General features: G+C 37.3%; 1 protein-coding gene across 1 annotated transcript in view; it reads right to left on the bottom strand.

Moving 5' to 3' along the window:
• Positions 1-868: 868 nt before the first annotated feature.
• Positions 869-14,808, bottom strand: part of LGR5 (leucine rich repeat containing G protein-coupled receptor 5) — a 150,996-nt gene continuing 137,056 nt past the window's right edge. Inside the window, exons 16-18 of the mRNA XM_075855017.1 lie at positions 4,926-5,071; positions 4,284-4,367; positions 869-2,407 (exon numbers count right to left, since the gene is read on the bottom strand). Of these exons, the coding sequence (XP_075711132.1) occupies positions 1,332-2,407; positions 4,284-4,367; positions 4,926-5,071 (1,306 nt within the window). The 3' untranslated portion in view covers positions 869-1,331. The remainder of the gene's footprint in view (positions 2,408-4,283; positions 4,368-4,925; positions 5,072-14,808) is intronic.

Raw genomic sequence — 14,808 nt, 5'->3', positions numbered from 1 at the left:
ATCGGGTAAACGCTTGTTCTTTGGTTGATCATATAGTTTATGCAGCAGTAAATTCTATTGTTGTTGGCAGCACATCTCCCAGTGTAAACAGGGAGATGTGCTGCAGATATGATGGTAATGCATGGGGATGAGCGATCATAGTAACAATGGTTCGTCGTCATACATTACCGAAAGGAGCAAACGAGCGGCGATCAACAAACTGTCTCGTTGATCGGTACTCGGTGTTACGGCAAAAATTGGCCGGTGTAAAAGGACCCTCAGATGAGGGAATTCTCAAGGCTTTGTTGGTAAAGAGGGCAATGGCTAATCAGTAAAAGCAAAATGTTAAAAACTCTAGGTATTAGAGCAGCTTTGTTGGTATATTGTATGTGCAAACATATTGGGGCAAATATAACAACAGACTTTTTACTTTTCTCACCACTTTCCAAACGTGGCGAGGAAAATATGTGGGGCTTAGCCAAAGGGGGCAGGGCCTCTACCAGAAGGACAGTTTTATCATAATTTATGCCAGAAGTTGGCGTAAATTATGGCGCAAATCTACACCTGCTCATAACAGGCGTAGATTTGAATTTCTGTTGTATGCACAGCCAAAAATGCAAGTGCACCTTTTAAAATATTTGGCGCAGAGACGCCACGACCCATCATCGATCGGTGCTCGGACAGAGAAACCACGTCGGAGGTAGGTAAATATCCAAGGAAAATGTGAGGGTCCAGCACACGATAAGGTAAGTAAAAAATGCAATGCTGTTTATTAGTATCAAATAATAAAACAAGTGTTTAAAATCCTGAGCAGAGAACGTCTGGAATTTTAAACACTTGTTTTATTATTTGATATCAATAAACAGCATTGCAGTTTTTACTTGCCTTATCGAGTGCCGGACCCTCACTTTTCTTTTAATATATTTCCCCCATTGAGTTTTGGATCCAACAATATTCTGTCACTTTGGTGCAGGTATTAGATTGTCAGCTCTGCGTATAATACATTTGAAGTCAGGCTGTTCCCTTTCTAAAGGCGGCTCTGCAGCATATTTTATGAATTATGAATACTGAAGTCTTGGCAACTGGGAGTATATTGACAAAGTTCTGGAAATTCAGTTTTTGGTTTAATTAGGGGAAATGATGTGATGGAAAGGCAAGATAACCCTGTAAAAGATTAATGATAAATCCTGAGGTTTATCTTTCAGACAATATCCAAGAGACATAGCATAGCTGATTGGTTTCATATGGACGCAGCAAAGACAAACTGATACTATTCTCCCAATAACAGTGAATAAGGAAAGGCTTGTGCCTTAAGGAGTACGGGAACCAGTATCATCAGTGAGGCCATGTTGTCAGTGACAAGACACGTATGTTGCTGCTGATAATGTACAGTTTTCAGTCATTTGGTATGATGAGGGGCTGGATGGATACTCATATGAAATGCTGGAGCTTGCAAAGGTCACCAAGGCTTGTGTGGAATCACAGGACTGTTTTTCAGCATCTTCTGAATTAATAGAGGACAGGCTAGTTTGTCGAGATCTGCTCCACAGCATATCTGTGCTTTTCAGACCACCAATATCTTCCTTAAAATGTGGATTGAAGAGAATGTACAACAGAGGATTTAAGCATGCAGGCAATGGGATAATCAGCAAGAGAATTGATTTAATAACTTCCGGACTAATAAATGTAAGATTTAACAATGAAGAGAAGGACAAGAAGGCCACCGGACAGTAGAGAATGCAGTTAGTGAAGAGAAGCAAAGCTATGTGCTTTACCATTGAGCAGTCCCACACATTTTCTAGTTCACCTTTTTCTAATGTGCAGTATAGTTTGGTATATGCGACGGTCATTACAAGGAAGCATAGAGAGTTCAAGAGGACTAAAGCAACCATGAAGCCCATGGAGGAGGGGTCACCGAAAAGAAGTGGGAAACATAATGGAGAGGTCCCATATGTATTGCCACTTAACAGTGGTGACATTGCGATCACCAAGGAAAGAATAAAGCAAAAGCAAATTGATAGCTTGACACTTATAAATGAAGATTTTGATTCAAACTTAGAACATTTTGCAGAAAGTCCTCGCTCAAGTGCAGCCACAGTGAGGAGGAAGATAGATGTTTCTGCTGCAAACACGGACAGAAATCCAGTTATCTGACAACCAACCCCATTTTCCCACCAAGCCCCATACTGAGCAAATTTTCCAAATGTCAAAGCATCAACAGTGGCCAGGACACCACTGGAAAGGCCCATCAATGTGTTCATAATGGCTATGAGGCCAATTAGAAGCTTTATGGACGGAATATACGAGAGATGTTTGAAGACTGTGGCAATCACCAAGGCATTGCAAATGAAGGCTAGGAGAACTATCAGCCACACTCCGATTCGGATCAGCCAACTTCCAAACAGGTGATCACAAGGTTTGAATGGTCCTGTAATAAATGCCAAAATTTCCTGATATTATTAATAACATAAAAAAATATATAAATCAATCATTATAAACTGGCCAAATTGATGTAATTTTTCATATATTATATATATATATATACACACACACACACACACACACACACACACACACACACACACACACACACACACACACACACACACAGCAAAAGTTTTAGGCAGTTGTGGAAAAATGCTGCAAAGTAGGAATGCTTTAAAAAAAATAAAAAAATAGAAGTGTTTATAGTTTTTTTTTTGTCGATTATAAAAATACTAAGTGAATGAGCAGAAGAGAAATCCAAATCAATATTTGGTGTGATAACCCTTTGCCTTCAAAATAGCATAAATTCTTCTAGGTACACTTGTACACCGTTTTTAAAGGAACTCGGCAGATTGATTAGTTTTTCAAGATGTTTGGAACAACCTCAGATCTTCTGTGGATGTAGACTTCCTCAAATCTTACTGTCTCTTCATGTTATCCCAAACAGACTTGATGAGGACACCGCTAACCCTGACCAAATCCCCAACTCCATTTGCTGAACTGCAGCCCCCAACTTACAAGGAACCTCCACCATGCTTCACTGTTGCCTGCAGACACTCATTATTGTACCGGTCTGCAGCTCTTTGATGAACAAACTGCCTTCTGTTACAGCCCAATATTTAAAATTTTGACTCATCAGTCCAGAGCAACTGCTGCCATTTTTCTGCACCCCAGTTCCTATGTTTTCATAAATAGTTGAGTCGCTTGGCCTTGTTTCCACGTCGAAAGTTTGGCTTTTTGGGCGCAATTCTTCCGTGAAGACCACTTCTGGCCAGACGTCTCCGAACAGTAGATGGGTGTACCTGGGTCCCACTGGTATCTGCCAGTTCTGACCTGATGGCACTGCTGGATATCTTCCAATATCGAAGGGAAGCAAGCATGATGTGTCTTTGATCTGGCACTGCGTCTAGGGTCCTCAGCGTTGCCTGTTTCTTTGTGCTTATTCAAAAGAGAATGAACAGCACATCTTGAAACCCCAGTCTGCTTTGAAATCTTTGCCTTGTATCTTGTTGCTGTGCTCAGTCTTGCCATGTTGGATTTATAACATGAAACAGTCTTCCACAACCTCACCTTTGTAGCAGCGTTTGGCTGTTCCTCACCCAGTTTTAAGCCTCCTACACAGCTGTTTCTGTTACAGTTAATTGGTTAATCATACACCTGACTATAATTCTTCAAAATACATGACTTTGTGCAAGTGTACCTAGGAAAATGTATGCTGTTTTAAAGACAAAGGGTGGTCACACCAAATATTGATTTGATTTAGATTTCTATTCTGTTCATTCACTTTGTATTTTGTGAATTGATAAAAAAAACAAACTATTAACACTTCTATTTTTTAAAGCACTCTTACTTTGCAGCATTTTTCCACAACTGCCAAAAACTTTTGCAAAGTACTGTATAATTATATATATATATATAATAAAGAGAGAGAGAGAGAGAGCGAGAGAGAGAGAAAGAGTCAGAGTCTATAGTCAGTGATACCTTTTATTTACTTATTAAATAGGTTGAAAATACAAGTTTTTACTAGAGCTTCGTATAGTCAAGGCATTCAATTTAGTTTGTCAGAGAATGGTTAAATGGCAAGTAATATGCTCAGAGAAGTTGTCACTTATGACTTTAAAAGCATTATGTATCTTTAAAAATTCTATTATTGACATTTTTCTATAAAAACAAAAAAAGGAGTACAAAATTTGATACAGTACTGCAAGATAAATTAGGTGACTTTTCTTTTATCTTTTCTGGGTTTTTTTTGTAATGTATCCCCTATATCATAAATGACAGAACCATGTTACTAGTAGGCAACACAGATTTCATTTTACCTGGAGACGGTGTACATTGCACGGAGTGAAGAGCTTTTACATCTTCTTCAAAATCAAGGAGGAAATCATCAAAGTCACGATCATCTGAGGGTAAATGTATTTACATTAGTCTAGTGAAGCCTCCATAACAAAATCTACCATATTCAACCAGTATTCCTACTCTGTTTCTAATGTCACTGACGGGATAATTTGTAGTGGTATAAATATGCCATAGACCACATTGTATAATAGGGACAAGTAACCGGCTTGAAGTCCTTGGACCTAAATTGGCAAGCTGTTTTGTGTAAAAAGTGGAATAAACACTTGGTAATGCCATCAGGAGGGACACAGTGATTAGCAGCTCCTAGAATAGTTGCAATCTCTTGGGATTTCCATCAAAAAGTAGTGGTGATATTACAATTACCAGGGAAAGAATAAAACAAAAGCAAAAATATAGGTTGAAATTTATAAATGAGGATTTTGACTCAAGCTTCTTAGGACATTTTGCAAAAGATCAAAGTTTCTTCTGCAAACAGGGACTAAAATCCAATAAATCAGACAATTTTCCCATGAAGACCCATTGAGCTAATCCTTTCTAATGTCCAACTCCTAAATTCTGTGTTTATTAGTCTCTCAGGACAGGTGAAACACAATGTGTCTTACCTTGTAGATGTAGCATTCCCACATCCCTTCGAGGAAACTCATCAGCACTGCCATTGTCATCTTTGCTCCACTGACTTGACTGTTTGAAGGCACTCTCACAGATTGAAAAAGCACAGCACTGATAGGGATAAGGCATTTCCATAACCCTGCCGATATAACAAGATAACAGGTTAATTTCGTTTGGGTTTAGTTATCATAAAAAATGTTCACGATTCTAGTAATACATAGATGAAACATATTATATGTCTACCACCACATTTTGACATTTGTTGTTATTATTTGGAATTGTATGATTCCTTAAGACGGTCCTATTCAGAGAAGAGGCGGAGAACCGATGGTGGAAGTTAGACAAGTGGTGTCTGTAATAAAGTAGCCTCATTCACCTAATCTCTAATAGTACTATATACCGGTATTGAAGATTTGCAGATAAGATGTTGGGGACTATGGTTATATATTGGTATTGAAGATCTGTATATAAGATCTTGGGGACCATGGTTACTTGGGGACGTTTGTTCTACTATTGAAGATAACGGCTATATATATCAAATGTGCTGTACTTGTTTACATATGCACCATTTATGGACTTGGTTTTAAAACAATCATATAGCAAATGTAACGTCGCTGACCACGAACTCCTCCCATCCTGTCGACACCGTTCTCTCCAGAGATGTCTGCACATGCGGCCGTCCTGTTCTGCAGCCACCACTAGGCTGCACTCGCGAGCTTAGTCCAGCCTTAACGAGCCAGAGCGCACACATGTGTGAGATTGAGCTGATTGCTCCCAGATCACCATGGACTATAAGAAGGGCTCTGCCCCTCCCTGCATTGTCTGAGCTTTGTTGTCGTTACCCTAGTCTGTCTTTGCAAATGGTCTCCTAAGTGTTTTCCAGTTCCCAGTGTTTCCCGTTCCTGCTACCTGTATCCTGTGCTATCCTGGTCCAAGTGCCGTATTGAGTTGGAGTCGTGCTGCTTTGAGTACCACGCCTGTCCTGCTACACCATGCCTGGTGCCTGCCGCCTAGTCCCAGCCGAGTCTGTCTTGCTACTGTCCAATCTACCACAGGTACACCTATACGAACTATAGACTGTGACCTGTGTCTTGTTGGCCAGCTGCCATATCGTTAAGGCGGTATGGCCCAGTGGGTCCACGTGGCCAACGTGACAGCAATGTTTCAGCACATTTATTGTTGAGTTACATGAGTCTCTATCCCCACATCATAGGTCAATTACTCCCTGCTCCAATTCCACACCTGCCTTAATGATGTCAGATCAGATATAATCCTAAGGCCACCTTCACATTATGTGTTCAGCACAGCCTTTGTCGGCCTTCCCGAAAGGCGCGTCGGGGTTGGTGTCATCCTGGTTGTGTCATATAGATGGGTATGTATTGAGGCATGTCATTTCATATGCTGCATTTCTTTGAACATGTGCTGTACTTAGTACCATCACTGTTTCCATTTAGCCTCTTGCCCATGTCCTCACCTACCCTACAACTTTGCAAAGGTAATTTATACTATATATGGTACATTTCTCTATGAATTCATACATCGCTTAGCACGACACACTTCATATGCTAGATGTACCCATATTGCTATGGACATGCGTTTACCCTGTGTATTTCACTCCGGTGATATTGCAATATGAAATGTGTGACACTTTTTATTAATTTGTTTTGTATGCTTATTAAAGTTTTTTCGTAATTTTTCCAGAATATTGGTGATGTCTTGCGATTATTTTGTAGGTTTATACATTTGGCTTTGTGACATGCACCCCTCTACCGGTCTTTATGCAGAAGCATGATTTGACCAATAACTGGTGTTATATATAATATTGTAGCATGTGCTTTGTTATCTATACGAGTACGCTATTCCATCCCCAATGATCACACCCAAAAACGTAAATACACCATGGTACACATTTTATTTTTTTTAAACACAGGAGCCTATGGGTGACATAGGCCACTGTCTGGCATATGTCACAGGTAACTGTTTAACCTATACTTCATGGGATTTTCAATAGCTTTTAATGATGTATATGTTGAAAAGATACTTTTATATTATATTGGTGACACATACGTTAAATGGGTGCCGAATAGTGGCATCAGTCATCCATAGACTATAATGGTATCTGTTAAACGTACACATCATGAACAGGGTCATGAGAGTTCATGACATATAGGTTTAACGTATACCATTCTAGTTTATGGTGACGATACCACTATTAGTCATCCGTCACAGCCTATATTAAACGTATATGTTGGGAGGTTTTCCTGGAGTATACGTCAAACGTAGGCATTTAATGTCATGTGAACGAGGCCTAACAAGTGTGTGCAGACATTTTATCATATCAGAAGGAAATACACTGGAATCCTTTAAAACGCACAAGCAATGCAAGCTGTTGCCCAAAGACTCAAGAATGTGTTAGGTACGGTATCAGATTCTCTCTCAGGTTACAGATTAGTTTTTACCACTTCAAGCCCTTATTGCTTGATTAAAATAATTGGAATTATATAACCATAACCGTAGAATTTACTATCCATGTTATATAGTCAAAATAATAGTACATGGAGGAGACTTCTTGCACAGCTATCCCAGCAGCCTCGCCACTTCTTGAAATAGTTAACAATGTAGGACAACAACCATGACGTGTAAAATACTTTATTAAAATAGGTATATAAAGTATAAAATAATAATAATAATGCTCACTGATGTTTCTACAACTATTTTTTTTTTTTATAGACTTCATGAATGTATGTGTTGCGTGCTTGCTGTAGTCACCAAATATAGACAGTAATGGAATCTTCTAGAGGGCGATGGTAATGTGCCGCTTGGAGTCTCGGATGTATGAGTTCAGAGAGCGGTTATATACACAGTTTGCCTTTTCAATGCTTAATAGGAGACAATACGGACTTATTTTACCACTGACAGTTGCAAATAAATGGCTCTGAGGAATGTATTCAGCTTTCTAGCGCCCTACACAGACTGTATGTGTCTTCACAACATATTATTTACTGCCTCCTCTTTGATTCTTACATGGCTATGTGACTTTTATTTGCCCTTCTTAATTGCAGTTATTTTATGTAATCTTTTCTTTTAAGAACTACTGCAATTATAGCCCAACGCTCTTATAAATCTCAACTATCTTGTGCATGTTTTCAGCAAGTGGATGATTTAATGTCCTGTTATTTATTTAAATGTACAAAGGCACAGAAGGAATGTGTGACAAGCATTGCTTTCCCATTCTGAATTATGGGGCATCACATAATTGAAACGAATGAACACAGGAAACAATTATTCTGCTTTTACAAGCGTTCCCTCTTTGTGTATTGTTACACTATCTATGCTCACATTATTTATAGAGGTAAATTGGTGGAACTTCATGGCTAACTTCAACAGAAATTGTCTAGTTAATAGAGAGTAAGTAACAGCAGATTGCTTTCTCAGTTAAGTGTATTGTTACAGTAATGTTATAGGTACAGTGCGTTTATGGAAGAGCGCTCTGATGTACTTCATTTAAATAGAGAAGAAGATCAAAAGAAGCCAATAGGCATTCCGCAATACAAGCATTCAAAGTAATGGCACTTGGAAAATCCATTTTTTATTGCACCCTCATACTTGAGATACATTAAATAGCTACTGTCTGCGCTAAGTGTTGGCTTCAGCATATATCTTGATTGATCTTCACCAGATAAACTACACTGTTCTCTCTTAGTAACCTATTCACCAGCGCCCATGAGGTTTCTACATTTTGCCTCCGATGGATTATTTTCTACACACCTAATTTACGCTGTGACACCTCTGAATAGCTGCATGAGGGCTTGTTTTTGCAGGACGAGTTGCAGTTTTTCATAGCACCATTTAAATTAACCATATCATGTACTGGGAAACTGAAAAAAAAAAAATCTTTGTGGGCTGAAATAGGCAAAAAACAGCGATTCTGCCACTGTCCATTTTGTTTCATTGTTACAGCGTTAATCATGCGGTAAAAACGACATGTTAACTTTATTCTACGGGTTGATGCAATTACGGTAATATAAAATGTATAGATTTTTTAAGTGTTTTACCACTTTTACAAAGAAAAAAATGATTTGCTAAAAAAACTATTGTTTTGTGTCGCTATTTTCTGAGAGCCATAACTTTTTAATATTTTTGTTGGTTGAGTGGTATGAGGGCTTATTTTTTGCGGGGCGAGTTGCAATTGTCATTGGTACCATTCTGGGGCACATGAGACATTTGATCGCTTTTTATTTTATTTTTTTGGAGCTAATTTGACATAAAAACACAGCAATTCTGACATTTACATTTTTTTTTATACAGCGTTCAGCTTGCGTGTTAAATAACATTATATTGTAATAGTTTGGACATTTACAGACATGTTGATACCAGTTATGTTAATAATTTTTTTTTTAACATTACTTTAGAGAAAAAATTGGGAAAAGTAATTTTTTTTAAGGAAAAAAGAAAGAGATGGATCCAGCGCTGTGTCCTTGAAATTGTATTTAAAAACGGAAACTATTTCCAAGTTTTAATGAAAAATGAATAAATATAAAAACAGGTAACTTTGTAAATGGATATTCTCAAGAAAATTTCGTAGGATATGTGGCAGTATGTGCGGTGCCTACGCGTTTCTGACGCATACAGCGTCCTTAGTCATGGCTTCTGCTGAGTCACTGTAGTCAGTCTGAGAATTTATAGTCAGTCTATTTTTAGAAACAATTAATTGCGGGTCACGAATTAGGGAACTCCCAAAACCAGTCTGGAACGCAACTCACTTCCTGTCAGACATGGATACGAAGGAAATAAATAAGTGAATTAAATCCCTTTCAAATAAATCAACTTTCAAAATAGTTTGTGAAGTGAAACCCCACAAGATTGAAAAGATCGTAACTATTTGTAAAATATAAATGTAAGTGTTGGATGTGTGGAAAAAATACAAGGAATATTACACAAATTATTTTTACGAGCTGTTCCCTACGAGATTAATTGAAAAAACTGACTGAGAATATGTAGTAAATAAGAATAAAAAAATGAGATTAAAAAATGTAAATATTGGACAAAAACCGAAGGAGAAAATTTGTGAAAGAAAATCTTTCTGTACTTTGAACTGAGAAACTGGATAAATATAATATGTATGTAACAATTCGATATAATGCAACAAAATTTAAATTCAAAAGGATTAATTTGGTGTTTGGATATATTTTGCTTTACATGTAATTCATTGCTTTTAATAGGTGTATCGATTGTATAAATTGTCGGGAATTACATGTAATTACATGTAATTACATTGCTTTTAATAGGTGTATCGATTGTATGAATTGTCGGGAATTACGAAGACACGACTCATGCTAGTTATGAAAGGCAAGTATGTACACTAGAACATCAAATTTATAAAATTTATAGTATATCATAATTCAGACTATGTTCAATAACAATGTTAGCTTCCAAATAACTTCTCTCAACTTAATCAGTTGATACGTATACTGAAAACAAAAATAACATAAAAAGTCAATTACACCGAAGTTATATTTATATATGAATGACCAGGGTTTCTTTAATGGCTATAAGATTTGTCGTCATTGCAAGATTCATTACAAAAATCTGATATTGTCATTGATCACAGAGTCAAATTTTGTACATCAAAAAACACATCATCTTAATTTTATTTAATTAGCTTAATAGCTAATTACAATTCTTTTGTCCCCTAGTACTAACTTCTGCTTAATTCTTGAAATTACCGACATTTCAAAATTCCCGACATTTCAATTAGCTGTTTTATTCTGAGAATACATTGTATAATACATTAGAGTTACAAGCTAACATTGTTATTGAACATAGTCTGAATTATGATATACTATAAATTTTATAAATTTGATGTTCTAGTGTACATACTTGCCTTTCATAACTAGCATGAGTCGTGTCCTCGTAATTCCCGACAATTCATACAATCGATACACCTATTAAAAGCAATGTAATTACATGTAATTACATGTAATTCCCGACAATTTATACAATCGATACACCTATTAAAAGCAATGAATTACATGTAAAGCAAAATATATCCAAACACCAAATTAATCCTTTTGAATTTAAATTTTGTTGCATTATATCGAATTGTTACATACATATTATATTTATCCAGTTTCTCAGTTCAAAGTACAGAAAGATTTTCTTTCACAAATTTTCTCCTTCGGTTTTTGTCCAATATTTACATTTTTTAATCTCATTTTTTTATTCTTATTTACTACATATTCTCAGTCAGTTTTTTCAATTAATCTCGTAGGGAACAGCTCGTAAAAATAATTTGTGTAATATTCCTTGTATTTTTTCCACACATCCAACACTTACATTTATATTTTACAAATAGTTACGATCTTTTCAATCTTGTGGGGTTTCACTTCACAAACTATTTTGAAAGTTGATTTATTTGAAAGGGATTTAATTCACTTATTTATTTCCTTCGTATCCATGTCTGACAGGAAGTGAGTTGCGTTCCAGACTGGTTTTGGGAGTTCCCTAATTCGTGACCCGCAATTAATTGTTTCTAAAAATAGACTGACTATAAATTCTCAGACTGACTACAGTGACTCAGCAGAAGCCATGACTAAGGACGCTGTATGCGTCAGAAACGCGTAGGCACCGCACATACTGCCACATATCCTACGAAATTTTCTTGAGAATATCCATTTACAAAGTTACCTGTTTTTATATTTATTCATTTTTCATTAAAACTTGGAAATAGTTTCCGTTTTTAAATACAATTTCAAGGACACAGCGCTGGATCCATCTCTTTCTTTTTTCCTGACTTCTTACGTGTGCCGACACGAGGATCCGTGTGCAAGTCTATACATGCGATAAGGTGAGCTGGAGGAATCCTCCCACACTTTTTTTCTAATTTTTTTTAACTGTTTTATGTTTTTTTTAAGTCCTTCTATAGGGCTTGAACCAGCGATCCAACTACTCGTATTGCAGAATATCGTGATTTTGAGTCTCCTATAAAGCACTGCCTCTGCCCCCTCTTTCCAATGCCATAGATGCCGCCATCGCTATTGACTGCAGCATCTAAGGGGTTAAATGGGCAAGACCAAAGTGATCTTTGATTCCACCCGTTGCAGTGAGGTGGGTGTCTACTGTAACATACAGTCCGCTCAGTATGAAGCGTGTTCCATACTTCCCTTCAACGCTTGTCAAGTACATGTACGTGACAATGCAATAAGGGATTAAAGGTTTTTTTCCTATGCTACGATATACCTTCACTTTCTCGTCTGATTCTGGGAATGAAGGAGCCACAGTGCTGCTTCAGTGCTGCGGCCTCTTCAAACTTTTGCCCTGCACAGTTTCACTACCTGCCAGCTTCTTTGCAGGGAACTGCAGCAAATCCCTATTTACTTGAGCCACTGTACAGGGAAAAACTACTGCTGGTGCCCCTTCATTCTCAGGAACGGCAGGGTTTTTAGAGGTCGGACCCCACCAATAAGAATGTAATGGCATATCCTAGCCATATGCTATAACATTCAATGATGAAAAACCCTTTTAATCAAAATGTCTGCTAATGAATATTCATTAAGTCCCCACCCCTTTCCAGTCCTCTTAGAATACAACATTAAGCAGCTTTCTATACAAGGCTGACAGCTGGCTGGTAAGTCACATGATGTCACATGCACTGCTGAGCAATAGGGAAAGCATTCACTGAAGCTACTGCATTACGAATCCTTGGAAGACAGGCAAACCCCTTAGGCCCCCCCTAAGGAGAATTGCCTGGAGCATGACATAATGTTATATTACAATAAATACAATTAAATTATTCAATTAAATTAACTGTATCTCAACTATTGATGACGAAGCTCTACAAATGCAGCAGAGTATCTAGTCACATAGGTTTGGAGTGTTTCTTACCTACTTTTTTATGCAACATGATATAGTATGACATGATGTGAACTTCAGTTTAATGTAAAAAAAAAAAAAGATTACTTGTAAGCTGTGACTAGTAAGCGGTTTGCAGAAATTATTCATAGAACTGATGAAAAGCAAAATAGCAAAACTACAGCACAAAATAGTAAAAAGTTACAAAATAGTAAAAAGTTCAGCACTCAAATTTTTGGCAAATTTTGATAAATTTTGTATCTGGATTTCTGTTGTATGTCTGCGCACCAGTTGTGTTAACCAGTGTTCCTAGGAACACTGGGGTTCATTTAGAACCCAGGTTCTAAAATACAGCAACAGCAAGAATTGTAACTTTTACAGTAGAGATGGCTAACTGATTTCAGTCTACTCGAAAATGCTCGGAAAAGCGGACACCATATCTTAGACAAATTATAGAGCTGGCCAAAATAGTAGGGGATTCTTTACTGTAAGAGCAGTGAGACAATGGAACTCTCTGCCAGGGGAGGTTGTCAAGGTTAATTTAGTGACAGGATTTAAGAGGGACCTGGATGTTTTTCTCGGGTGTAATAATATTACAAGTTATAGGTACTAGATTACTGGAGTTGGGTTGTTAATCCAGGAATTTATTCTGATTGCCAGATTTTTCAGTCAAAAAAGATTTCTTCCTTGTAAATGAGGTGAATTAGTTTGTTTCTCATGAGAGTTTTGCTTTCCTATGGTTTAGGCACCATGCACACGACCATAGAATTAGTCTGTAATTGCGTACCGTAATTACGGACCCATTCATTTCTATTGAACACGGACACCTTCCCGTATATTTACAGACTGTGGAAAGCCTCCGCAAAAGATAGGACATGTCCTAACTTTTGCTTTTTACGGACCGTGCTCCCATACTTTATATGGGAGCGCGGGCCGAAAATGCGGGTGGCTGTCTGTCTGGGGCCTTAACATTGCAAAAGAGTACGTTGAACTTGATGAGCTTATGTCTTTTCTCAATTCACTTGCCCCTATGCCTTTTTGAAGCAGAAATTCGAGTAGGGCTTCCCTGGAAGTGAAATTTTTTTTCAAGGATTCTCCGAAGTAGCTGTACCCCCTTTAAGACAAATATTTTTATCTAAAAAGATGTAGGTAAGTATTTCTCTGATGAACAATGAAACCTGAAACATGGCACTTGCTTACAATGTCACGATGATTACAGGAGCGACGTAAATACAGAAAACTTGTGTTTGTACCTAGGATGCTGACTAGACCAGTGAAACAAAACTTCTATATCAAGACTAAACTTAGTACCATTTGTATTTAGTTATACGATGAGTTATACAGTATGTTGAAGTATGCATAGCTGTAACTGCTGGCTGAAAGATGTTTAGGCACTGTCCATTCAGGGGAAAACAATGAAGTGCTGGCCAAAATAATTCAACATGACCAATGCCCCCCTCCCCAAGATGAATAACTAGATCCCATACATATTGTATTTATTGTACCCATCTTTATTCAGGAGAAATCTGGTTGTCAAATTTAGTGAGTTACCAGAAGACAGTTCCTTCTGAAAGTAAGATTGATGTAGATGAATGAATTTGAACTAATTTTAAAGGGTTCTAAATCTAAGGTTGTTGTTTAGTCAAGAAAATACAGATGGGTAGGGCAAATTTCCTATTATGGAGACGTATTACCCTCATATTAGACATTCAAGAAAGTACTAGGGATCTGTATTAAAAAGCTCCAGCCTCCATGGTCTTAGATCAGGTAAAGAAAGCACCATAATAGAAAACGTACCTTTCTGCAGAACGCAGGAGAAGCTAAGTTTCACAGATTTACGCATTTCTATAGTCTATGCTACTATACAAATATACATGTATTATAGTTGTGGGGTTTAGTTAGAATGTTTCTAATTTTTTTTTTTATAAATCTATACATATTCTTGGACATAGCCATGAAAATAGGAGGAAAACCCCCATATTTACATTTTCTTTTACATGAATTTGACCAAGTTTGAGCAACTAT

This window comes from Rhinoderma darwinii, chromosome 3 (assembly GCF_050947455.1).
Source record: "Rhinoderma darwinii isolate aRhiDar2 chromosome 3, aRhiDar2.hap1, whole genome shotgun sequence".
Lineage (NCBI taxonomy): Eukaryota > Metazoa > Chordata > Amphibia > Anura > Rhinodermatidae > Rhinoderma > Rhinoderma darwinii.
Note: the sequence above shows the minus strand (reverse complement) of the source record. Positions and strands in the feature narration are given on the sequence as shown.